Source organism: Fusarium vanettenii (assembly GCF_000151355.1).
Source record: "Fusarium vanettenii 77-13-4 chromosome 4 genomic scaffold NECHAsca_3_chr4_2_0, whole genome shotgun sequence".
Classification (NCBI taxonomy): domain Eukaryota; kingdom Fungi; phylum Ascomycota; class Sordariomycetes; order Hypocreales; family Nectriaceae; genus Fusarium; species Fusarium vanettenii.
In genome coordinates, this window is record NW_003315879.1 from 3239031 (window position 1) to 3263281 (window position 24251).

General features: G+C 53.2%; 8 protein-coding genes across 8 annotated transcripts; 5 read left to right on the forward strand and 3 right to left on the reverse strand.

The window, feature by feature from the left end:
• Positions 1–291: 291 nt before the first annotated feature.
• NECHADRAFT_100259 (uncharacterized protein) lies at positions 292–1601 on the forward strand (the record flags this gene model as incomplete). Its single annotated transcript, XM_003051867.1, has 3 exons — positions 292–419; positions 614–726; positions 775–1601. The coding sequence occupies 3 exons, from the start codon at positions 292–294 to the stop codon at positions 1302–1304; spliced, it is 771 nt and encodes a 256-aa protein (XP_003051913.1). The 3' UTR covers positions 1305–1601.
• A 798-nt stretch (positions 1602–2399) lies between these two features.
• NECHADRAFT_38140 (uncharacterized protein) lies at positions 2400–4233 on the reverse strand (the record flags this gene model as incomplete). Its single annotated transcript, XM_003052331.1, has 6 exons — positions 2400–2611; positions 2662–2830; positions 2885–3169; positions 3222–3596; positions 3646–4058; positions 4113–4233. 6 exons carry the CDS (start codon positions 4231–4233, stop codon positions 2400–2402), a joined length of 1575 nt encoding a protein of 524 aa, XP_003052377.1.
• Positions 4234–6454: 2221 nt separating this feature from the next.
• Positions 6455–8977, reverse strand: NECHADRAFT_79480 (uncharacterized protein; the record flags this gene model as incomplete). The annotated part of the gene is made up of 4 exons (XM_003052332.1): positions 6455–7306; positions 7355–7690; positions 7742–8649; positions 8701–8977. 4 exons carry the CDS (start codon positions 8975–8977, stop codon positions 6455–6457), a joined length of 2373 nt encoding a protein of 790 aa, XP_003052378.1.
• Positions 8978–12178: 3201 nt separating this feature from the next.
• NECHADRAFT_79481 (uncharacterized protein) lies at positions 12179–13676 on the reverse strand (the record flags this gene model as incomplete). The annotated part of the gene is made up of 4 exons (XM_003052333.1): positions 12179–12377; positions 12740–12964; positions 13081–13468; positions 13514–13676. The coding sequence occupies 4 exons, from the start codon at positions 13674–13676 to the stop codon at positions 12179–12181; spliced, it is 975 nt and encodes a 324-aa protein (XP_003052379.1).
• A 517-nt stretch (positions 13677–14193) lies between these two features.
• Positions 14194–14613, forward strand: NECHADRAFT_79482 (uncharacterized protein; the record flags this gene model as incomplete). Its single annotated transcript, XM_003051868.1, has 1 exon — positions 14194–14613. The coding sequence occupies one exon, from the start codon at positions 14194–14196 to the stop codon at positions 14611–14613; it is 420 nt and encodes a 139-aa protein (XP_003051914.1).
• Positions 14614–15477: 864 nt separating this feature from the next.
• Positions 15478–16563, forward strand: NECHADRAFT_92992 (uncharacterized protein; the record flags this gene model as incomplete). The annotated part of the gene is made up of 1 exon (XM_003051869.1): positions 15478–16563. The coding sequence occupies one exon, from the start codon at positions 15478–15480 to the stop codon at positions 16561–16563; it is 1086 nt and encodes a 361-aa protein (XP_003051915.1).
• Positions 16564–18452: 1889 nt separating this feature from the next.
• NECHADRAFT_79484 (uncharacterized protein) lies at positions 18453–19103 on the forward strand (the record flags this gene model as incomplete). Its single annotated transcript, XM_003051870.1, has 1 exon — positions 18453–19103. The coding sequence occupies one exon, from the start codon at positions 18453–18455 to the stop codon at positions 19101–19103; it is 651 nt and encodes a 216-aa protein (XP_003051916.1).
• A 1854-nt stretch (positions 19104–20957) lies between these two features.
• On the forward strand, positions 20958–23771 carry NECHADRAFT_79485 (uncharacterized protein; the record flags this gene model as incomplete). The annotated part of the gene is made up of 1 exon (XM_003051871.1): positions 20958–23771. One exon carries the CDS (start codon positions 20958–20960, stop codon positions 23769–23771), a length of 2814 nt encoding a protein of 937 aa, XP_003051917.1.
• Positions 23772–24251: the final 480 nt, after the last annotated feature.

Consider the following 24251-nt stretch of genomic DNA (forward strand, 5'->3'; position numbering starts at 1 on the left):
AACAAGATCCATACGAGGGGTTAGCCCCACTACCGTTGATAGGGCGACAGAGGTGCCAACTCTGTAATTTCTCCCATCCCATTCCGACAACGCAATCTCTCCTTTAGCTGAGCTTGCTTCTGCGCCGTCTCTACTCTCTTCGCACTCCCGAAAGACGTTTCTCGATAATCAGCTGCTTCGATCAGCTCCGAAATCGCTTGCGTTGTACCACGATCCTCCCGAATAAACAAATCTCCAGTTCAAGATGGGCGAGTCGAGGTTGGTGGTGATGTCTTCGGGGCCGTCTACGACATGGCGGCCTCCGCTGTAGGCGCGCAGCTGGTGCTGACCTGGGCTTTCCTTCACAGACAAGAGCTTGTTGCGTGGCTCAACAGCCTTCTGCAGCTCAACATCACAAAGGTCGAGCAATGCGGTACTGGGTGAGTCGACCTCTGCCCCGCCCCCTCGTTGAATTGGGTGAGACCTGTGCCATCATCGTGGTCATGGCGGCTCAAAACAACAAAGAACCCCGCGATCGAGATCGCCACCGCGACGCCAGACACAATGTCACGGCAAAACATCATGATACAGGGGACATTGCGTACGAAATCAGCGTCTAACATTCTTCTCCTAGCGCCGCCCTTTGCCAAGTCTTTGACAGCATCTACATGGACGTCCCCATGTCCAAGGTCAAGTTCAATGTGAACTCGGAATACCTGTACATTCAAAACTTCAAGGTGCTTCAGAGTACGTCTACTTCCCCGTCTCCACCGACCGCGGCCTAACCCTTCACAGACTGCTTTTTGAAGCACCAGATCGACAAGCCTATTCCCGTATCGGCCCTCGTCAAGTGCAAGATGCAGGACAACCTCGAGTTCCTCCAGTGGACAAAGCGCTTCTGGGACCTCAACTTCCCGGATCACGAGTACGACGCCGTTGCCCGACGAAAAGGCGGTGCCATGCCCCCCACCGGTGGTGCCGCCGCCCCCCGATCCGCCGCTTCCAGCAGTGCCGCCCGCCGAGCAGGTGGTACCCCCAGCGGTGGCCCTCGAGTTGCCAAGGCTGCCGGCCCCGCCACTGCCGCCCTTCAGCAGGAGAACGCTACTCTCAAGGAGACAGTGACAGGTCTTGAGAGGGAGCGTGACTTTTACTTTAGCAAGCTCCGAGACATTGAGCTTCTCATCCAACAAGCCGTCGACGAGGATCCCGAGCTGGAGAAGCAGGAGGACGGTCTTATCAAGCAAATCCAGACCATCCTGTACTCGACAGAGGAGGGCTTCGAGATCCCCGCCGAGGATCAGGTGGACGACCAGGAGACTTTTTAGTCCCGAAGCTCATATCAAAGTCTTGGGAGATGTAATGAACGCGACCATGATGAGTTGAGTGTACTGGGAGGGGGAGCACATAGTCTGGTTTTCTCCGGCATGAGGCAAAAACGGGCATGGACTTTGGAGTTGAGGCCTCATACTTTTGGGGAGGGACTGTGTTGAAAGCCAATGGATGCGCACGCATTGGCAATTGATTGGCACTAGAAGCGAAGCTTTTTCTCTTATTCTTGTTCCCGGGGAACGTGTTCTTGAGTCCCTGTGAATGAGTACAAAATTGATCTTGTTGGAAACGTGCATGCTTTGTTCATGTTGCATTGAGGCCCACGGGACGGGCCGCCGCCATGGCTTGAGATAATTTAGAGTTTACGTGAGGCCGTTGTTGGAACGGCTATGATGTTTACAGGGAGCAGACTGGATCTTTGACTCACTCCCTATGCTAGCCAACCTACACATCATCTATAACAGCCGTTGGGTATTGAAACATGGTGGCTCTTCACATTGAAGTCTCATCACGCTGTCAGTGTGTGTAAGTTGGGGTTCATCGAGATAATGGCTATTTTCACGCTCAAGTTGGCAGCACGCTTCGGTTGGCTTGTAATGAGGAATCTGGGGGTTGATGTGTCGACTTCTTCAGAGAGTTTATGGATCAGAGTTAATTCCAGAAACCCAGTTGCTCTCAATATTCTGGTGCAACCAACTAGCCAAGAGTAGCGTTAATTGGCCTCCTTTAGTCCATAAGCTGAGATTTTAGTGATGGTATGAAGTAGTTATTTTGCTAGGGGTCTTCGGAATAGCGACGGGGATGTCTGTCCTGCCTCGACTACGCGAGTCCATCAGCCGCCACACACGAGCGAGCATAGAGATGTTAGCTTGTTCTCCCCTAAGGTTAGCTGTAAAGGTGCAATAAAATGATGAAACGATAGATAAAAGAGATCTCAAGTATTAATCATTTTTATGACATCTCTGTATCATTGTCATCATAAAGTAGAGAGTACTCCTTTAACTATCCACTTGCTCTCCACTATCCTGTGAGGCTATTGGTGCCAACCTCATCAATTCATTGCGCAACCCCAAGTCATCAAGACAATGTGCTCAGACTTCCACTGGCTTCCGATCCTCCAGCTCAATCCTCTTGGCAACAACGGCATCTCCCAAGTTGCACTGGTAATTCTTGAACTGGCGAGCAGGCACCTTCTTGTCAAAGAGCTCCTGGATTTCGGCGTAGTTACGACCCTTCATCTCAGGGAGGCAGAAGTAAAGGTAGACACACATGGGAACGGAGAAGGCGAAGAAGATGAAGCAAACTATAGGTCTGTTAGAATGTGATGAGTGTGATTGGTGGGCATTCACTTACTCTTTCCGCCCAAGTTGAGCTCGTCGCTGTTGATCAGGTAAGGCATAACCTGAAGAACAAGGCACGACACAGCCGTGGCGCTCATGATGTTGATGGCATAAGTCTTCTGACGAAGTGGAATACTAGGGGTCTCGCCTCCGACACTGTAGGCGGTGGCACCCACAGTCATCTTTTTTAAGTGTTTGTTAGTTCAAGTTGCTGCTCGAGGAACAGTAGTACTCACCTGGTACAAGAATCCCCAAACAACCATGAAGGCAACAGTTGCTGAAAGAGCCTGCTGGTTGTTCACTGTGCTAATACCACCAATGAGGAGCAGACCAGCAGTCATTGTAATCATGCCGCCGACAATCATGGGGCGACGACCAACTCGGTCGACCAGGGGCCATGAGCAGATGTTTCCAAACAACTGAATAGCGAAGGCGGCCTGGGCGATTCCGATGGGGTTGTTTACGCCAGCTAGGCGGAAATAGTAGGTGAGATAGCCGCTCACAAAGTTGACACCAATGAACTGATAAAGGGTTAGAACCTCAGAAGTATTGGGTCTTATGTTTCAACATTACCTGCTGAGCGATGTAGACCATGCAGATGATTAAAGTTCGGCGTCCGTCAGAACCGCGAAAGCATTGGAGCCAGCTTCCGCCTTCGCCCATGGCCTCGTTCTCGTGGCGAATAGCGAGCTGAGCAACGGCCACAGCAGTATCAGCATCAAAGTCCTTGCCGTTGAACCGAAGGTAAGACTTCTTTGCGTCGTCGATTCGTCCGTGGACAAGTAGCCACGAGGGTGATTCGGGGAGGAAGACGAGGCCGAAGAGGAGCAGGCAAGGCGGGATCAGCTGAGTGATGACAGGAATTCTCCATGCCATGTCGTCGGTCCGATCCGAGCAGGCATAGATGACGAGGGAGTTCAGCCACTGGCCGATGACAATCATGGTGTTCTATATCCGAGTTTAGTGGTGCGCTTGGGACTGGTGGGCGAATACTCACGATTAAAATGAGGCATGTTCCTCGCAACTTGTTTGGCGCCATCTCAGCAACAAAGACAGGTCCTAGAGAGTGACCTAACCCGAAACCAAACGTCCCGAGAAGCTTGCCGCCGAAGAGGTTCATGATGGACTTGGCGTAGTACTGAACCATGATGCCAGCGATGCAGATGAAGCAGGCGAGAACAATCGTATACTTGCGGCCAACCTTGTCAGAGATGAAGCCTGTCGCAAAGGCTGAAACAAAGATGCCGACGGTCGTAGCAGCATTCAGAATCTGTTGATCTTGGGCGGTAATGAGCAGAGTCCCATCGACGACTTTGCCAAACTCTTCCATGAACGGTACCACAGCAAGGAGGTTGCCGACGTTGTTGATCTCAAAGCCAAAGTTGATTGGCAGCAGGAAGATGAGAAAACCTACAAGTTCCAGATTAGGAAAGTTCAATCAAGGAAGATGGTTTGGCAACTCACAGAAACCCAGAACCCGGCGGTGCTCCCAGATATCGCGGAGCGTCACATTGCCGCTGTCGTCAGAGGCGACACGCTCTTGTGATGCCTCGACATGGTTGGTATCGGTCTCTGTAGGAGCCATGATGGAGTTAACTCTGAGAAAGACTCAACCCTGGCGAGTGTTGTTGTCAAATGTGTACTTGTATAGGCTGATGGCCCAGTGGTGTTGATGAGAACCTGTTCAAGGTGAGGCTCCCACAAACTTATATAGACACTTCACCCGTAATTCCGCAATGGATCCCTAGCGCTCAGATCATGGCATTCTTTAGACCTGAACATGATATTCCCCATGGGCAGCCATGACCAACGGCTGCGGAGTGTGGGCCAACCGAGGAATGGGTATGAAGAATCTAGTGGTTAAGGTTTCTACATGGAGGCGAGTCGTACATCATTCGGCACCCAGAAGCCGGGCTGGAGAGAGCTGATCCATGCTGCCGGAACACGAAAGCGTCTAGTGTTTCCATAAGTGTCAATGTTTAGTTGCCGAGCCTGTTTGCCTTTCACGCGACTGCGGAGACCCTCGCCCTCGGGGATACTCGGCAAGGAACCTGTACGGTCTGAAATAGTTTACTCAGCGGCTCTCCGACATTTGGATCGTCTTCTCCCGCATTGACAGTCACGGGGTTGGCAAAATCCCAGCCAGACGGCTCATGGTGCTAGTCTAGACTCGGTTCCAAGCAGGGGAAGCATGATGCGATTCGCTGGGGAAGCGCGAGTACGTCGGCGAACCATTCGCCGATCCCCTCAAAAGTGGGAGAGCTAGGGTTGTGGAAGCATGCTACCGGCATGGCCTGTTGTTTAGTGCGAACGGCACTTTTGAGGCTGAGACTGGTGATGATTGCATGCCTTGTATTAAATGGTAGGCTCTATTAGGCGAAATTAATGCAACAGCAAGTCCAGATATATACACAGTCGGGGAATCTCTGACGTTGAAGAGTGATTTAAGCTTGACGAGAGTAACATTGCATCCCCAGACTCTCCCACAACTCCTCTTTCTTGATGGGACCCGGGACATCCTCGGGCGGAGAAACCCCACGTGCTGATTACCTATTCAGGAATATTTGTCCGGCTCTTCACTCCACTTTGGAGCGGAAATCCCATGGAACCGCGCGTGGTTTTCAGATTTCAGCACGTCACGCCTGTTCCCTTTACGAAACAATAGGCGAGAAACGAAGCCCACATGCCTCTGCCGGATATGGAAATTGTAACCACCTTGAAGATGTCATGAATTCCCACGTGGCTGGTATCAATCTTTCCATGATCAGTTCCAGCATCATGCGAACAGCAATGGCTTCATTTTAACTGCCGATTTCCCTTTTCATAACAATAGATTGAGTGGGGTTTGATCTTGGTTACGTCTTGATTTTCAAAAACTGTCTCGTGTGTCCTCTCTACGAGCTCATGAAACAATAATTAGAAGCATCTCGACATCACTGTCACGGTTTCTCAGGGCAAACTAGTCTATTGAACATATCACCCCATGCTACATCCATGATAAAAAAAATCTTCTAGCGTCTAAGGGACTTTCGGAGGTTCCAAAACTCTCGGCCAGTCTCCGAAACCGTTCTTGTAACCAACTCGATAGTTACTCCATTCGAACCACAATTTTCCTCGGGACAAGAACCCTTTTTCTGATGACCGTATTAACTGCGGGAACCCCTTTCATGAAGTTACATCACTTGATGCTTCGTAGAATGGAAGTCGGGTTTGAAATTCCAGAAGCCTACCCAAGAGTGACTTGCGAGGAGTGTTTCTAGCCCCTATATTTCTCCGCCGTGTAAATGCCGGTCGTAACTCTTTGAGGCTGCCTTAGATTGCGGGGCTCCGCAGAGTCAAATACGTCTGCAGCAGGCAGAGGTGGATGCGAATCGCTCTCAGCTTCCAGGGGTCACCATCAGTGAGGATGCTGTCGAAGGTGGGATTCGGCCCTTTTCCCACCAAACCCCAGAAACTTGTTTTCTGGGGTAATTTTGACGTCCCAGCAGAAGCCTCTTCGAATTTGGTCTCTGTAGTTTCTGGGCCACTGCTCTCAACTTTCTCCCATTCCTAATCATCGCCGAGGACAAGGGGAAAAAACCAATACGACAGAGTTATTAGAATATCCTCCTCTAAGGTTAGATATAAAGGTATGACAGAGATAAGGAAAGAATGAGTAAAAGAGATCTAAAGTATTAACTATTATCAGTATATCACTTTATTATAATCATCATAAAGTAGAGTGAGCCTGGCGTTCTTGTTGGGTTGAGTACTCTAACATCGTGACTTTGCTACCTAGTGCAGCTAACTACCTATCTGCTTGGCCTCTACCTGGACAACCCGAGACGGTAGACGGGCCATCCCATCGCCTTGAACCAGATAAACGGCGAGATCCTGGCATGTTGGCCGAACCGGTTGTGGGAGTACAGCGCCGCCGGTGGAAGCTTCTCATCGTCTCCCGCCATCAGGCAGGGCAGAAGCGTGTTGCCCCAAACGCAGTAGAGGTCAGGCCGGCTCATGCACGCGGCATCGTCTACCGCAATGCCCCGAGCCTCGCGCTTCCAGGCGGAATATGGCTCCTTGGCCGACAGTGATGGGGTGGTGCAGACGATGTCTGCGACACGAACAACCTCCTCCAACAACGAGACAAGCCTGTCCTTGCTAAGCATGGCGCCTTGCTCATACTCGATCCAATCGATCCCTTGGGAGGCCAGGGCACGAAGGCGGTGCAACTGCTTGTCGTTTTCGATGCGGCTGCGCATCTCGTGAAGGGCAGCGCTCTCATCCCGACGAAGCGGGCGGACCCTGGGACTGGGGGAGCGCAGGAGGGCAAGGAGCCAATATGCGGCAGATAGGTGCATCTTCCACTCTGACTGGCCTGACAAGAACGAGTTCGGGGCAGCCTTATCTCCATCATCGGGGCATCGCAACAGGTGGAGGAAGGCAGATGCCTCGTCATCGATCTTGTAACCGCGGACAACATGCTTGTATCGAATACGGTCCCCTTCATCGCGGCCGTCGTTCATGCGGTCCGTCGCCCTGGTGTCCACATGGTCGAGTCGAGCGGCGAAGTCGTTCACAACCTCATCTGTCGGGCCGGTGGCGTAGATCTTGCCGAGGCTGCACGACATGCCAATCGTGCCAACGACGAGGGCAGTTGTGTTCCCAAGGCCAGGACCCTACCAGGCGTCAGTAGAACGAATATTAAAAGCGCGGTGGATACTCACTGGAGTGATGACTCCGAGCCCAAGAGGCCTCTCGCTCAGGTATGTCTGGAACCTGGCTCGGTCTTGGGGAAGAACCTCATGCACCAGGGCCTCGACTCGGTCTTGATCGGTTCCTAGGAGGTTGATCACGGGGAGTGATCTGCTTAGGTTGCCCAAAGGCTCGGGAGAAGGGCCGGAGGGAACGTAGCCCAGCAGCGTATCATAAAAGCCTGTTCCACGGACCAGGTCTCGATGTAGGCTCATCTTGAAGTCGACCTCGTCACGAGCCCCGCCAATCGAATTGGTTGGCTGCTTGCCGGGTTGAAAGAGGCAGATGGTGTTGACCTTCCTCTCATACTCATCCGCACGAGCATCGAAGTGAAGAGCAGCGCAGTTCTACTGGCGCACACCCTGTTCGTTCAACGCGAGGTCAGCAGCCAGGCGATCGTGGAACGTGGTGACCTTGAACTCGGAGCCTCGGGCGGCTTGCGTTAGGAGGGGCCGGCGAACTAGCAGAATCATCTCGCGACCGGCAAGGTGATGTGCGTTGAGGGCATCGATGCCTTGCGGATTCACGACCTTGGCATCCCATTGACCAGAGGCCGCCTCGTCTTCCCAGTTGTCGTAGAGGTCAAGCTTGAAGGCGCCCTTGGCCAGATGACACAGAGCATGCTCGAACTCCACCTTGAGGGTCCTTGAGAGGGCCATGATGACATAGTACCTCGACGTGTTGCCTTGAGCGTACTCCACGAAATACGCCGAGAACTTCTGGGAAGCGATCTCGTCAACAGCTCCGTCAAGCCACATGAAGTCTTGGACCTGAGTCTGTATCATAACGGCTAGGTGAGCATTGTCATCATGATAACTCCAGGTGGGTGGGAACTCGAGACTCTCGGAACCAAGGATTGTGGCATGTCGCACTTCGTCCCAACTGTGGATGTTGCCGTAGGGGTAGGCGACAGGCAGCGGAAGACTTCTGGCGTCCCAATCGCGCTCCAAGACGGGGCTTGGTGCGGCGACAATGATACGGATCTTCTTCTGCCGCAGAAACTGCAGTAGAGCTCCCTGGTGGTTGAGCAACTCCTCGAATGGGTGCCCTGGGCCCTTGAAAGGCATACCGAAACCGTGCACTTTGATGAGGGATGGATCCCTCAGGCTGACCCTGACCAGCGACAGGGGCTTCTTGGTGCCAGGGAAGCGGCTTCGCAGGGCATCGCTGACCACTGGCTCGATGGAACGAGAGAAGCCTTCTCGGGGGAATCTGACCTCAATCCTACGCATGTCGGCTTGAACTATGGCGTGATTGAGATTGTTGACTATAGATTCGTCAGTGTGTGTTATTCTAGAGGACGCACGTAAGAGCCTACCCCTGTGGCATAGGCCAAACCCTTCTTCCTCGTTTGCTTGATTGAATGGAAACTCCAGGTAGAATCCCATGCTCGGCTCGACATGCGTCTTGTTGTACGTGAAGAGGTATGAGTTGACCTCCGACTGCGGCACACCGAGAGCTTTCCCTCCGAGGATGGGACCGTGGCTGCTATCCAGAAGGATTGCGCAAGGCTTCCAAAAGTTTGGCCGGCGGTCGGCGGTGGCGGGAGCAGAACCAGGACCAGGACCAGGACCGCTGCTCTTGCGTGAGGCCATGGTGGAACCGATATCTCGACGACGACTGCTTGGGTGAGAAGATGAAAATCTAGGCAGTTCGTCGACTTACCAAACACCAAACTACTACCCTTCTCCTCCACGACCACTCGACACTTCGGAATCCCCCAAGGGTCCTTAGCTAACGTGCAAGCACGCGCTCAGTTACCGACCTCTTACGAGAGCCGGCGTGACCACCTGGGTTCGTCGTCAGTGAAGAGGGAAGCGACCCAACGAAAACAGAGTACGACAGACACGAGGCCCGTCGGAGAACGCGAAGAACACGGGAACGGCGAGCTGTGGTCTCTCACGGGGAGCAGATTGTTGTTGAAGGAGAGAAGGAGGGAAAAACAGAGGGGCAGAGAAACGCGATTCATAATGGCTGTTGCTCTGTTGTGGGTGTAGCAGTGCCTGACAGTGCACAGCCGTTCTGCCGCTGGCAAGGCTACGCATGATTGGAGGATAATTAACAATAGACCATTGATGACTGTGCAATATCATTGTTCAAACGGCATCAAGGCGTTGGGATCGTGCCTCCAACCGCGAAGCAGTCATTGTGAGAATGCCCCTGCACCGAGCGATATGAATGGAGCATGCCGATGTTGGGCGTACGACGTAGTATGCCAAACAGGCCTTTTAACTAAAGAAACCAACACATGTTTTACAGATACTAAAGCTTTCTTGGGTGTTTGATAACAAACCGCAGCAGAGAAGCCCATGTCCTAATTATGTCGCCTGTCCATCTTGTAACGCCTAACTAAGACACCCAGTTGGTTCGTATTGACTCGCCCTCTTCACAGTATATTCAACTCTGCGATGGCACACGAACTCCCACCTAAGGCCTGGTTAAACCCATAATGTTGACGTTACTCGCGGTAAACTTGCCCCCTGAGGACGTAAAGAGGATCACGAAGTCTAACCCCGTCGATCCACCAAGTTAAAGCACAAGCAGCAGAGCCCATAGGGCAATAATGAACCAGCAAGAACCAAGTAGTAGGCATCCTCGATAGGCACGTAGCAGACGACACATTCAGCACAAGAAATGTCAGCGATGGCCCGGGTCCAGGCTTCACAATGCAGCCAGGGCTGCAGATTCCTACACAAGTCCGATATTACTACACTTCGAAGCATCAGCGGAACAGTAAACGCATGCCAACATATTTCATATTGTTGTCATTCACTCAAAAGAGATGTCCCTAGCACCACTCTGGCGGAAACTAATAAACACAACTGCTCTATCTCGCGGTTTGGGTACGCTGTTCCCATCGCCGCTCCCATTATCGCCGCCGGCCCCTTCGTCGGCCCAGGTTTCGTCACAACTTTTATTGCGGCAGCCCTAGCATCCGATTGACCAAGACCATGACGTGTCTGGTAGCGTTCTCCAAGGTGAGGGACTGGCTTAGTCGACGGGTGTATTCTGCCTTCGCACTGTTCGTTAGGATCAGGTCCAGAAGGGCCTGGTGCATTAAATTTGAACTCGGAATATGCTGGGCCAGGAGGTCTCGTCATGATTACATTGAGACCAGGGGTCAGGTGTCGAACTGGCAGCGGGATATCAGACAAGCCCCATTGCGTCGCCTGTGCCGACCTCTGCGAGGCGTTGGGCCTTTGTTTAAGAGCTTGCCGCATCCTGAGGTGTTGAAAGTGATACCGGCTGTGTTGCTTCGTGTTTAAACTGAGGATGTCCCCCTCCTTGGTCTGCTTGGTGCCAACGAAACAGACCTTCGTCAGTATTCCCTCAATGTCTTCAAAGCCGCCAAGTCCCAGTTCCTTCGACATAGTTTCTTTGAGCGGGCTTGGGCCTTCTGTATTGTGACCCCGGAGATCAAGGAGAGACTCGAAGAAATGAGACCCGGTATATGGGAGATGAACCGAATGATTGAGCTCGTCAAGCCGCAGCTCACTCGCGCAACCTTCATGAAGGTCTTTGGCTAGATCGCCAAGTTCATCTCTTACCAAGAAACAGTTTGAGACAAAGATTGCCTGACCTGGTTTTACCCCCAGAAGGTTTTCTTCACACTAGTTCGATTCTATTTCATCTCTTCATTGTAGAATGCGAGATACCATCAAACAAGGCGATACTCGAAGCCAATCCCAACGTCTTCACCCCGAAAGTCGTCGCTTTCGCTGTCTCTCGTCAGAGAAGAGCCCAATAACGCAGAAGGCTATGTTGGCGTTTGCCTTTCCTTCCCGCGAGATGTCGACACCCACGTCTGGGCATGTTATACGTCTAGCCTTGACGTGATGCCCTCTCGGGGGCTTAAAATTATTTGCACATTTCCCATTAAATAGTTCACCATGAGTTACCGCCCCCTCAACGACCAAGAAACCAAGCGCTTCAATAATATATTCCCTCCTGAAAAAGCAACTACCTAAAAAGCGACTAAGCTCTATATCATCTCCATTAACCTTGTGCTTGACCCTACCCTCACTAGCTTCGCCATCCCTTTTCATGGTAGGATGAAACCATTGACAGTACCGATAGCAACCTTTGTGAAGGGCTCATCGAGCTCCTTGGAGGACTTGCGTTTGACCCGGACTTTAACGATGTCGACCGCGAGGAGTTTGTGTAGCCCTCACATGTCATACCTATCTGCCCATGGCTATGCTTACCACCAACCTGGGAGCCGGTATGGCTTTCAACCATCTAGACCTGGCTCGCTAAGCCAAAGTCAGTACCCCCCCCCCCCCCCCCCCTGGGTCTGGCTCCCAAGGATAATCCAGCCAAGGTCTGGGATTTGGGGGCGATGACACGGGTGACAGCAACGGAGCTATGACCCCCTGAGAAGACTGCGTCTCGTCCTCCAACAATGAGCCATAGGGAGCCAGACTACTGTCAATGACCACATGCTGTACCATCATGGGTGTGTCTGGGCACCTACCTTGTCTGAAGCGGGATTTGCGGGAGTGATGGCATTCGCCGTGATGTTAGGAAGGAGCATCATGTCGGTATCGCCCAGGCTCCTTCCTGGTTGTAGATTACGGCACCCACCGTACCTTTTCTCTTCCTCCACGATGTCCCATACCTATCTTGGTCAATGCTCTGACGGACAACGACACCATCACCAGACGACCACGGCGCTCTTTCTTTCTCTTCATGTACAACTCGACGCATGCCAAGTCTAATTTTGAACTCTCTCTGGGGTTTCCATTTAGCCAGGCAAATAAGGACGAAGGGCTTAGCACATGCCACAGGGGTGCTATTCATGTCGTGGACATCGCCTGCGCCAATCCGTCACTTTGTATTTCCCGACCTGGCAGAGCTCGAACATTCCTCTGGCCATGCGCAGCTGGGTGCGCAGACGGTAGACGGGCCATCCCGTGGTTGTCAATAGTCACCGTAGCACTGCCGAGGTCAATATGTCGGACAGGATCGAAGTCTTGGTCGGGCACATCGGCAATCCTATGGTCATCCATTCAAGACATCAGCTGATAAAGGTGATGCGTTTGGGGCATGTGAGACTTGATCGTCGTCCATCCGTTGTCGCTTGAAAAAAGAAGGGGAGCCATCTGTCAACGGGGTAGCTGGACCAACTGCTCAATGTTCAGCAGGGAAATGGGTTTCATGGAGAGCAACCCGCTTTTTCGCTTGACAGAGCCTTCGTCGACTGAATCCCAGCTTGTACACGCTCTTCCAGGTCAAATGACCCGGTGAACTTTTGGTTCAATACCCGTTGAAAGGTTGGAGGAAGGGCGTCCCATGATCTTGATGTACTGTTAGCTTCTATACCAGTGCTGTGCGTTTAGTGTTCAATGCTCACTTACCTGTTGACTAGGCTGTCGAGGGGCTGGGTCTGTCCTTGTAGACACTCGTTGGCCGCTGCAGTTACCACATCGCTTTGTGACTTGATCTCCAGCTTCTTTGCGTTCTGCCTGACCTCTCTAGAACCTTTCACCGTATCCTTTCCTAAGGCTAGCGTTAAGGATATGATAAAAGTAAGAAAAGAATAAGTAAAAGTAGCTCTAAACGCTTGCTCATTATTAGGAGATCTTTTTATTATGTTTAGAGTATTTTACATAAGTATTATCATAAAGCAGACTTGACAGCTCGGCTACCGTCCATCAACGCCTTGTACATATTCCTGAGGGCATCGCCACGAACATACATGGCTTCTCCGTTGGCGTCGAATGTCTCCTTCTTATCCTTGCCCAGAGGCCCGGCGGCGTCAATATCACCAACAACCAGTAGCCCATTCTTCTGACGGCTGAACATGACGTTCAGCCGCTGCTCGTCGGCTGTAAAGCCGGGGCCAGATTTCCCAGTGGTCCCCATGACGACAACAGCGTTATCGCCCCCTTGTCCCTGGAACGAATCGACTGTGACGGCAACGGCCATCCCAGCTAGAGCTGCGTACTCGGGGTTCTTGCACAGGCGGTTGATCAGCTCGACGTTGGACTTGTACGGCGAGATGACGACGAAGCAGGCCGGGTTGGCCTTTGGTGAAGTCGGAGAGAAGGGCCAAGGCCACGATTCTGGTCCATGTTGCTCTTTGACTGGGTAACCGGGTCAATGTAGCAGAAGGGGCCAGTGCAGTGGACGAAGGCAAGCTGTAAGGTCAGCGGGCTTTAGGTCCGAGTACTTCATCTGGAGGTAGATCTCCACCTGACGACCAGCAGAGTGCTGGGGGAGGCTGATATCGCAGCCCGGGCCGTACTGGAAGGGGAGGTCGCTGTAGACCTCGGCGTGGCAGAGCTCGAACATGCCTCTGGCCATGCGCAGCTGGGTGCGCAGACGGTAAATCGGCCAGCCCACCGTCTTGAACCAAAGGAGCGGCGAGATCTTAGCATGCTGCCTAAGGCAGTTGTAGAAGTTGCCCGCAGTACTCTTCTCCTGCAGCGTCATGACGGTCGGTGGGAGCTGCTTATCATCTCCGGCCATTAGGCAGGGCAGAAGCGTGTTGCCCCAGACGGAGTAGAGGTCGGGACGGCTGACATTGCAGCGAGGGCCCTATTGAAAGGGAAGGCCGTTTAGCCAAGGAGTCCTGCTCCGTGTGGAAGAACTATAAATCCTAGTTACGGTGAATGAGTCCGCCTGCATCAGCCATTCCATCCTCAATTGCACCTGGGGCAACTTGCTTCCTGATGGCCAGAGAAGACAAGGAGCTCCCACCGACCGTCATGACGCTGCAAGAGAAGAGTACTGCGGGCAACTTCTACAACCGGTTTAGATAGGATGCCATGATCTCGCCGCCGCTGTTCTTTAAGGAGTCTTCACCAACATGGCCATGAAGAGCTTTGCCGTTGACGATTGGGACCAGCTCCGCGAGATACTCCGCCATGTACCACTCTACCACCCCTTCTGGAGAGTCCACGAGTCCCTTGGCGAAGAGATATGGGAAGGCGAATGGGATACGTCCATTATCCCTCAAGTTCCTCTGGCAGAGTTCGACGTTGACCTACTACCTCTTCAACAATGGATAGAGGGCGACGGTAGTGCACAACTCGGCTGCCCCGAGTGCTCCATGCTCTTTACCAACACAGGCCAACTTGTTCAGCATCGCCGGGACTGCCACAATCTCCTATATCCCCGTCATCCGACAGAACAGGCTCATGCCGACCAAGACGCCATCAATCAAGGTTGCTGGGACTCAAGACATCCGAACGGCAAAAGGCCCCACGAGACTTCTCAAAAATCATGAGTAAGATTAAATGAATATACTAAAAGACTATCATAAATTTATGTAGACTTAATTTATCTTTGACTCATTCCTTTACCATGTTTATTGCACCTTAGGAGCTACCTTGATGTGCTGTGCAGCCCAGCCATTCAGGCACATGTGGAAAGCCTTGAAGGTTGCGCAAAATCTCCTTTTCCTCTAGGGAAAGTTTCTATTGAACTGTTGGGCCTCATTGTCAGCGACTTGAGTATTTGACGTTTTCCTTGGCCGACTACCACTTACTTGGGGGACAGCAACTTGGGTACATAGGTTTCTGGTCTTATCTCAGAGACGACAAGTCGACGCTTTGTAGGTGAAACATAAGCAGCGGTTTCTGGAAATATACCACGAGAACGGTATGATTGGAGAAGAGAGAAACTCTGATTTATCTAGTCGAGCAATTCATTCGTGAGATGGGCAAAACCGAGTTCATGGAATGCACCGCGTGAGGTGAATCATACCTATACAGTGTGTCTCACTGTGCAAGGTCGCATGCCCACCCGACCCAATTGCAGTTTAGCGTTCCAAAGTGCCGGCGCCGTGACCTCACCGAACGGCAGGCTACCTAGGTACAGAGCATGCAGGGCGCGCTAAGGTTCTCACCGTATGAATTATGGACGACGTCAGGCACCCGACCCTTGGCAGCTGTGCCACGCTTTCATCATCGCCTCGTGCTCTAATTCAATTCCCGGTTTCTTTCCTGCTGTACCATCTTCCTTGACGCAAAGGATATCATATTGTTGCCGTCTTTTCTCTGAGCTCAATCATAGACCGTCTTCGTTTTAGTATACCATCATTGGACCACACACGCGAGTTGAGAGAGAGCAGCAGTCACAACGCATCACCATGGCACCGCCGCCCGAGATCGCCATCCCGTCCACGAGCGTCTCCGACGAAGGCTCCAAGAAGCCGTATACACTCTACAACATCACCCTCCGACTTCCTCTACGCTCCTTTGTCGTTCAGAAGCGATACTCCGACTTTGCCACCCTTAACCAGACGCTCGTGCAGGAGGTTGGCGCCGCGCCTCCAGAGCCCCTGCCTGGAAAGCACTGGCTCAAGTCGACCGTCAACTCGCTGGAGTTGACGCGGGAACGTCAGGATGGGCTGGAAAAGTACCTGCGCGCGATTGCCGAGTCGCCCGATCGACGGTGGCGCGATACTTCGGCGTGGAGAGCTTTCCTGAACCTGCCGAGCTCGAGCACAACGAATTCATCGGTGTCGGCGGCGGGAAGAGTCAAGAGTGCTGCACCAGGCGCGGCAGATCCTGGTACATGGCTTGATATCCACAGAGATCTGAAGCAGAACCTCCATGAAGCGCGGCAATGTCTATCACGGCGGGACGCGGCTGTGGATAATGGCAACTCGACGGCTGCAGCGGAAGCAGGCGCAGCAGCCAAGAGGGTCCTCGTGAGGAGTGGCACGCTTATCGCGACATTGGCAGACGGACTACGGAGGATACAAGAGTCGGGTCGACTGGGCGAGGGCGAACTGCGACGCCGACGCGATCTCGTGTCCCAGGCGCGGATGGAGCGGGAGGGTCTTGATAGGCTCTCCAACAGCATGCCCAGCTCTACGTCTGCTTCAGGGCTCGGTGGATCTAGTCAGGGCCAAGCATCGACAGCCGACAAAGCCGGGCTTCTCAAGGGAGGTCGACCCAGCGGCCGGGTTCTCGGAGCTCCCTTGCCCGAGACGGACAAGACTCGCGAGCTGGACAACCAAGGTGTACTGCAGCTACAGAAGACAGAGATGGAGAACCAAGATCTTGCGGTTGATCAACTCACGACTATTATCCGACGACAGAAAGAGATGGGAATGCAGATCTACGACGAGGTGGAGCGACAGACAGAGATGCTGGACAAGCTGGACGAGGACGCGGGACGGGTGCAGGCCAAGGTCAAGGTTGCCAACAACCGCATCAAGAAGATGTGACTGCTACTACTGGCGGTGCTGGTGAAATTGATACTGCTCGTGGTTCAAGTGGTGGTCTGGTGGTTGTGGATTATCAAGATGCTCATGGTAGGACTCTCATGGATTGCAGACGCGGCAACACTCGCTGTACAAAGTTGAAACAGGACAAGGCATTTTGATGGGATTAACGCAGGGCGTCTTGGGAACAATAGGTTTTGCGTTTGATTTGATGGGGAGCTTTTTTCTTCGATTCTAGCATAAGGAATTCAATTTGGGCATTTTTTGTGCATTGTGCATTTTCTTTTATGTTAATGCTAGGGCTTGAATTTGATGCTGGGGAAATGAGTGTCAAGCATGGAACATCCAGGGTCCTTTCTGCATTGCCGTTGATTGTACATGAAAGCTTGAACTCTGAATGATACCTTGTAGGCTTGTTCCTTGTCGAAATGGGAAATTTGCTCTCAGTCTCTCAGTGACAATGCTGTGGAGAAAGCAGCAGCTCCACAGACACCCGCGTCCCGCGTCCCGCATCCTTGAAGATTCAAATTTGATACAGCAGAGGGAAAAAGACCAAGAAGCAATCAAAGACATCATGATCGACCGGTAACTAGCGGGATAAGCTTGTTGTTTACTTGGTAGCACAACAAACCTGCTTGGAGCAACAACACAGACGCTATGATCCGACTCCATGGGAATTTCTGTTGCAGAGAAAAATGGACATCTAGACGCGGCCCGTTCCACCTGCTTGCTAAGGATGGGGCTGCCCCGTCATGGGGGACATGAGTACAAGGAGGTACAACTGCTATGTACCCACCCAGGTTGAGAAGTGCGCTAGCCATGTACCTAAAAGACGAGACGAGAAAATTGGTTGCGGTCAACGAAAGAGAAAGAAGTGGTCTAGAACTACGAGGCTGGCTGTGTGTGGCATTGGGATAACCTCGTACGAGGCAATGCCATGACAACGACACCAAAAAAAGAATCAGGCATCATGTGTGTCTTTCTCGTTAATGCCCGTCAACCTGCAATGCCTCTACTAGAACAGAGACACGCTGCGTTCTACTATTGTGCTGTGCTGGCTGCAGAAACGGGCAGTGTGGACATCTTACGTAGGTGGACTGGCTCATCCAAAACGACTCTGAGTGGGTGGTGCAAGCTGCCTGTAGACACCTTACGTCACAAGGAGAGCCGACGTCGCGTTTCCTTTTGGCGCTCTTGTCTCAGCCGGTTGCTAGGACAACCGGGCATGGGGTTGCGACAAGGTTACAGCCCAATCGCTGCATGCACCCGGGCTGTGACTAGAGGGAATTAATCAGTAGTTGTGAAGACCTTGACAGTTGTAAAATACGAGTGCATGCAGAAAAGAAGCGATTGGAGCAATTTGTGACACGCAATGTAAACACGACTTGTGCTGTGAGTGTGAATTCATAATAATGCAAGGTGGTTGGGATGACAGAAAAAGATGATGGCTGGCACTCTGCAGCCAGAAGAAGGTGGATCGAAGGCCTCACCGCTAAGGCGATCACAGCCACTCACTTCACCTCTTGGCGGCCTTGACGTCGCGGACGTCACGGAAGCTGCGGGCACAGTATGACCAACGCAAAATCCAAGGGCCGTAGTTTCGGTGCCGAGGATAGGTCGTATCGGTGTGTCGTTTGCGGATAGACGCCCCATAGAGTTGAGCTTGACAGCAGAAACGTGGTAAGGGTCCAATCATAGAAAGGACGGTCCAGGAACCAAAGTTAAGCTTTTCCCACGATGGTGACGTCTCGTAGAGTCACCCAGGAAAGTATATTCCATAGCCTGGATGGTAATAAGATGTTCGCCGGATCCATGGCCATTCGCTTGTTCGTAATTGCAACGCTGAGCCCCGGTCAGAATCGACATCGTGACACAATTGATGGTGAAAAGCCATGGGCAAAAAGTGCAAGTCAGTGGGGCCAAAGCCTCTTGACTCTTCGCAGGGCCAGGCCCAGGAGAGTAACACGAGTTATCTGTTCTTTCACATGCCCAATGCCAAGCACGGGGAGTTTTGTCAATGGTTTCCCTCCATCTTCACCGTTAGCAAAGCCAAGATATCTGAGCTTGTTGGTCGTGACATAGACGAGGCAGATCCAGATGGATCGATCACGTTCAACTGCGCAGAGCAGTTCATGATGTTTTGCAAGGCGGCGCGCTTCACCGACAGAACCCACCAGGCCGAGATCCTGGCAAGTTCAAGCCCAAAAGAGCAAAAGTCGCTCGGCCGCAAGACTGTTGGCTTTACCCACGACGAGCGGGACCCCATCAAGAGTGAAGTGGTCGAAGCGGGTAACATGGCAAAGTTTACCCAGAACGAACATCTCGGTCGCAAGCTGCTGGCCACAGGAGACCGAATCCTCGTCGAAGCGGCATCAAGGGACCGGGTCTGGGGTATCGGGTACAATGAAAACCGAGCCATGAACTTTCGGCAGCATTGGGGAGAGAATCTTCTTGGAAAGGCCTTGATGGAAACGAGAGCCCAGTTGAGGAGGGACGAGTTGCGGAAACAGAGGGGGGACTGGTGGGTGGAGGAGGAGAACTGAAGCCGCGCCAATCGACAAGGGCCAGGCACCGAGAAGGATTGTTGTGGTCGGGGACGATTGCCTGCGGACACATGGAAGCCTTCAGGACACCGATGACGGCCCGTCATCAAAACACCAGGTCATGGATTGCTGTCCTTTGTGACGAGATCGACAGGCGGGGAAGCTGACGGCATGGCCATCTGCTGCGTGGGAACCTGAAAGGTTCAAGAGTTGGGACGAGCTTACGAACGAGCCCACGCAATCCTCAACGGCCGCTTTTCTTTTTCCTAGGTTCTGTGGTCTGGTCTTTTGATCCCCAGGGTCCTGTCAGTGTGTTCGAGCCGAACACGCGCCGGGTGGCCTGTGACGAGGAGGAGAGGAGAGGCGTTGGGATAACCCCCTGGGGCGACAAGCAGGGGAGACCTGGTTGTCAACCGCCTCTTGTCTCGAAGAGAAATGAACAACACCGTTGGAGGCCGAGATAAACGGTCGCGTCCGTTGAATGACGGGAGGCGGGAGCGATGGCTGGCCGAAATGGAGGCCAGGGTGAGAAGAAGACCATAGAAGACGAGAGACAGAACGACAGATGGAAGCTTTGGTAGTGGAAGATGATCTGACGAGGTTGAGAAGTAATTACCGCGTAGCAATGTCAGCTTCAAGAGCCTCCTTTTTCGGTTATCGTGCCTGCATTCGCTCCTGGAGCCAAGATTGAGTACAGTCCCTGAAGCGAGCCGAACGTTTATTTGCGTTGATCTCAAGGAAGAAGTCGATGTGAGAGATGAATTCTCCTGCACGTCAGCAGAATCTTGTGGATGGCCGAGATAGACATGGGCGTGTCATCTCGTCTCAGGCAAGAGCCACCCGCCGTTTCCGCAAATTGGGCTCCATCCAGCCCATCGTACCATGTTGGAAATCCATGGACCCTAGCAATTCCAAGACGACAGGAAGCAAAACGCAGACAGAAAGAAACGACGAGAAAAGCCACACCCTCTCGAGTCCATCATGGCAATTGGATCCTGGTCCCCTGTCTCACTTCAACTTGAGAGGATGAGCTGTCTCGACTTTCGAGTGCCATTCGCCAGTCATGAGTGACCTAAGCCATGAGCATGTGGGTCCGTAGGCGGAAAGAGTGGATTTGTTAGCGCGGGCAGCCGCTGGAAGGGGTGCTGCCAGGCAGGCAGTCCCACCCAGCTGGGCAGGTACCTGAGTCTACATTAGGTACCTACCTAAGGTACCTTGGTGCCAGGGCCAGCAGAGAGTAAACAAATGGTCCTGCACATCGTCTCGTCGTCGTGGGCACCCTCAACCTTGTCGGTCCACATCTCCATGGCGCCGGGCATCTTTTTCCCTCGCCGCCCTCTCTCCTTTCTCCCCCTCTTCTCTCCAACATCCCGGTTTACATTGTTAACCCCCCTTTGCACAAAACGCTATCCCGAGCTTGACGAGCAAACAGGACATCGACGTTTTCGCATCGCTTCCTGTTTTGTCACTGTTTGCCCAGGCCTTTTGGAAGCAGTCCTTTTTTGCTTCGGAGCCTGACATTTGGTATCATCGCCGTATCCCCGGCTTTTGTCTTGTGTGAGTCTGTCCAACCTCAAAAATTCTTAAACCTTGCTCTGGCCCCAACCACTCGGGAACAAACTCTCTTTCGACTCACGACTGTCGACACCTCCCCAGCGACCAGTGCTGGCACACATACCTATCGCTGTCTAGGTATAGAGACCGCCTCCACTGACCTGCTGTTAGTCTTATCTGTAGCCTTGATGGCTTCCCCGAGAATCCCATAGACGAGCGATCCCGCCTACGATTTGCGACCCCGAGCAAGCGACAGCCCGAACAGACAACTTGACAACCCACTCGAGCTGATAGTCGACTATGAGCGGGCCGCCTCCGCCTCCGCCTCCTCATGGCGGAGTGCCGAAGGGCTCTGGCTTGCCTCCGGGCAAGTATGACATTTTCGTCATCCCTGAACACTCCTCCGGCTCCGGATTCCTATACCTACCGTCCATGAGACCCAACGTCAACAGTTTTGCAGCCGGCTTCGCTTCAGCATTGATCCTCGTTGTTCTTGGCCAGACCCTGGCTCCGGCTTTCCGTACGTGGTGGGATGGCTTCCAAGGTCTGGGTAACGTGGCCATGTCCTTGTTGGTGATCGGGGTTGGCTTTGGCGCGTGGAGTCTGGGTCGATTCCAAAACCAAGATAAGAATGGCTCTGGTAATGGCTCTGGCAACGACAAGTCTGGAGCGGGAGGATGGGGCCCATACCGTTCAACGAATGGTTCAACCAATGCTGGAGCCCCCCCTCCTCCTCCCCCTCACAGCACCCCTCCGCCTCCGCCTCCACACAGTGATCCTCCTCCTCGGCAACCTCAAGGTGATGGCCCAAGAACGTCGTGGCAAGGATCACCACCTTCGGATCCTCCGCCGCGTCGTCCTCGACCTGAGTCTCAAAGGCCATCGCCACCACAAGAGGAGAAGCGGACAACTCCTCCACCGCGACATGATCCTCAACCACCACCTCCTCCTACACCACATGCTGATACGGAGTCGCGTCGACCATCCGCCCAGGCTCGGCCTCCACCACCCCAAACGCCTCCCGAAACACCTCCTCGGAAACATAAGCATCGACGGAAGGCCCCCTCGACTGAGGTCCGATCAGAGAGTCCTCCTCCCAAGTCCAAGCGTAAACCAAAACGCGAGTCATCGCCTCCCCCCAAGCCCAAGGCAGAACCTGAGCCTGCTCCTAAACCTCAGCCTGAGCCTGAGTCAACTCCACCTCCCAAGCCTGAACCAGAACTTGAGCCAGCTTCGGTCCCTCAATCAAAACCCGAGCCAAAGCCTGAGCCAATGCCTGAGGTCAAGCCTGAGCCCAAACCGGAACCAAAGCCTGAACCAAAGCCCGAGCCTGAGCCGGAACCGGCCCCCAAGCCCGCCCAAACCGAGACACCTAAACAAAAGGGTTCATGGGAAAAGGCTCGTGACGAGATGAGGAAACGGGAAGAGGAGCGCAAGGCCAAGGAGGCAGAGCAAAAACGACGAGAGGACGCGGCAAGACGACTGGCCGAACTACGAGCCAAGGATGCCAAGGAACGCCAGGAGCGTGAAAAAGAACGCGAACGAAAGGAACGCGAAGCCAGGGAGCGCAAGGAACGCCTTGAAACTGAGCAGCTAGCTAGGGACTTAGCTGCAAAGTTGGAACATGAGCGGAAAGAACGCGAGCGCTTAGAGAAAGAGGCCAAGGAAGCCCGTGAGAGAGAAGAGCGGCGAGAACGAGAAGCTCGTGAGGTCGAAGAACGAAAGAGAAAGGAAGCCGAAGAGCGCGAAGCACGACGAAAGAAGTACGCCGCAGAACGGGATGCCCAAAGGAAGAAGGAGGCCGAGGAGGCCAGACTTCGAGAAGAGCAGAAGAAACAGAAAGATCTTGAAAAGGAGAAGGAACTAGAGCTGCAGAAACAGAAGGAAAAGGACGAGTTGGAGAAGCAGCGCGAGAAGGAGAGAGCTGAGAAGGAGCGCACTGAGAGAGAACGTGCTGAGAGGATGGAAAAGGCTCGAATCGCCAGGGAGAGTCTCGAGAAGGAGAGGTTGGAGAGGGAAAGGCTCGAAAAGGAGAAGGCTGAGAAGGAAAAGGCGGAGCGGGAGAAGGCTGAACAGGAAGCTACGCCATCCCGTCAGGGAACCAGCTATGCCTACTCAGGCGTGGGTGAGAGAATGAGCATGTGGCCAAACGGCAAACCGCCTGCTGCACCTCGCTCAACCACCTCAACAGCTTCCAGGCAGCCTCCTCCCAGCTCGGCCGCTTCATCTCAACGAACGGCCACTCCCGCCGCTGCCAAGTCTAACATTTCGGGCGTCAGCACGGAGACTGGTCACCGGCCGTATGACAAGGCCAAGCCGCAGCACAAGAGGTCAGCGTCGTCGATTGGGTCAGAATCGTCATGGGCTGCGTCTCAGACGACGTCCCGAACATCGCCGCCTCCTTCAGTGCGCAGCGGTCCTTACTCCACCAAGGACCCTGACAAGATTGTCATTTCAGGTGTCTACCTGTTCATGAACCAGTTCTCCAAGATGCCCGCCAGCCAGCTCATCTCAGGAGTTGGAACCGTCACTGACGGACTGATTCTCCGCATCACGACTGAGGGCCTCTTCATCGATGACGATGTTCGGAGCGTTCCTCAGCGAGAATGGGACGTAAAGGCCTGGACGTTGAAACAAGTCGAGGTATGGTGCCCCCCGCATTGCTTTAATTCGCCGTCTGCTTCCTCCCCCGCCCCCGACAAGAAAACGAACCCCTTCCTTCACAAAACGGCCGCTTCTCGAACCCGCGACCCTGGTGCGACCAAAGCCTTTACTGGCGACGAAGCCGATGTGTACTTGTCCGAGATGTTGCGCGCGTGCAAAACTTGTTGTCGTCTTGGTTTATGCGATCGAACTTTCCGAGATGCTAACATTCCTTCTTCGACTGGCCAGACTGGAGAGTGGAAATCTAAAGGCCTGCACCTGCTACGGGCCTCAGTTCGAGATCAGGAGGGCAAGCGATATGTGTTTGTCATCGATGAGTCGGAGGCCTGGAAGATGTCGGTCGGACTGCAGCGTCTCCGTCGCGGAAGCCAGGTCCGACAGCTCGCCGTCAGCGGCATGGCGGCGGCGGACGCTCGAGGGACTCTTGAGATGCTGGGTTGGGCCGACTGAGGGATGCTCCCGTGGGGGGTGCATTCGCTTCCGTACATAGATTTTGGGTCAGACGGTACCAACTCTCGCAGGAACGGGGACTGTGGTACGAAAAGGAGCAGGCAGCGAAGTGATTTATGGGTTTCGACGACGATGGAGGGTTACCCGGGTGAAAAGGCACGAGCGCGGGCAGCATTTGTGGCGATACGGTTGTTGGAATGTGAAGGGATTGCATAGCAAGACAGGAGTACGGTGAAAGGCGGATCCGACTGGGCTGTTGTTGTCAACAGCCTGCGTCTGTCATTATTTGTTTGGTTGCGAGCATTCCGTTCATCATACCCCTTTAGCATCTTTGCAAAATTGGATCGAGGATAGATTCGACGACGAAAGATATGACCCCAATATGAAGATATTAATCTCTTTGACGACTAACACAGGTTTTTGTGAGTTTGACTGTAGTATGATGGAACGTGAAAATTGTGGTGGTAGATGTGGTGGTAG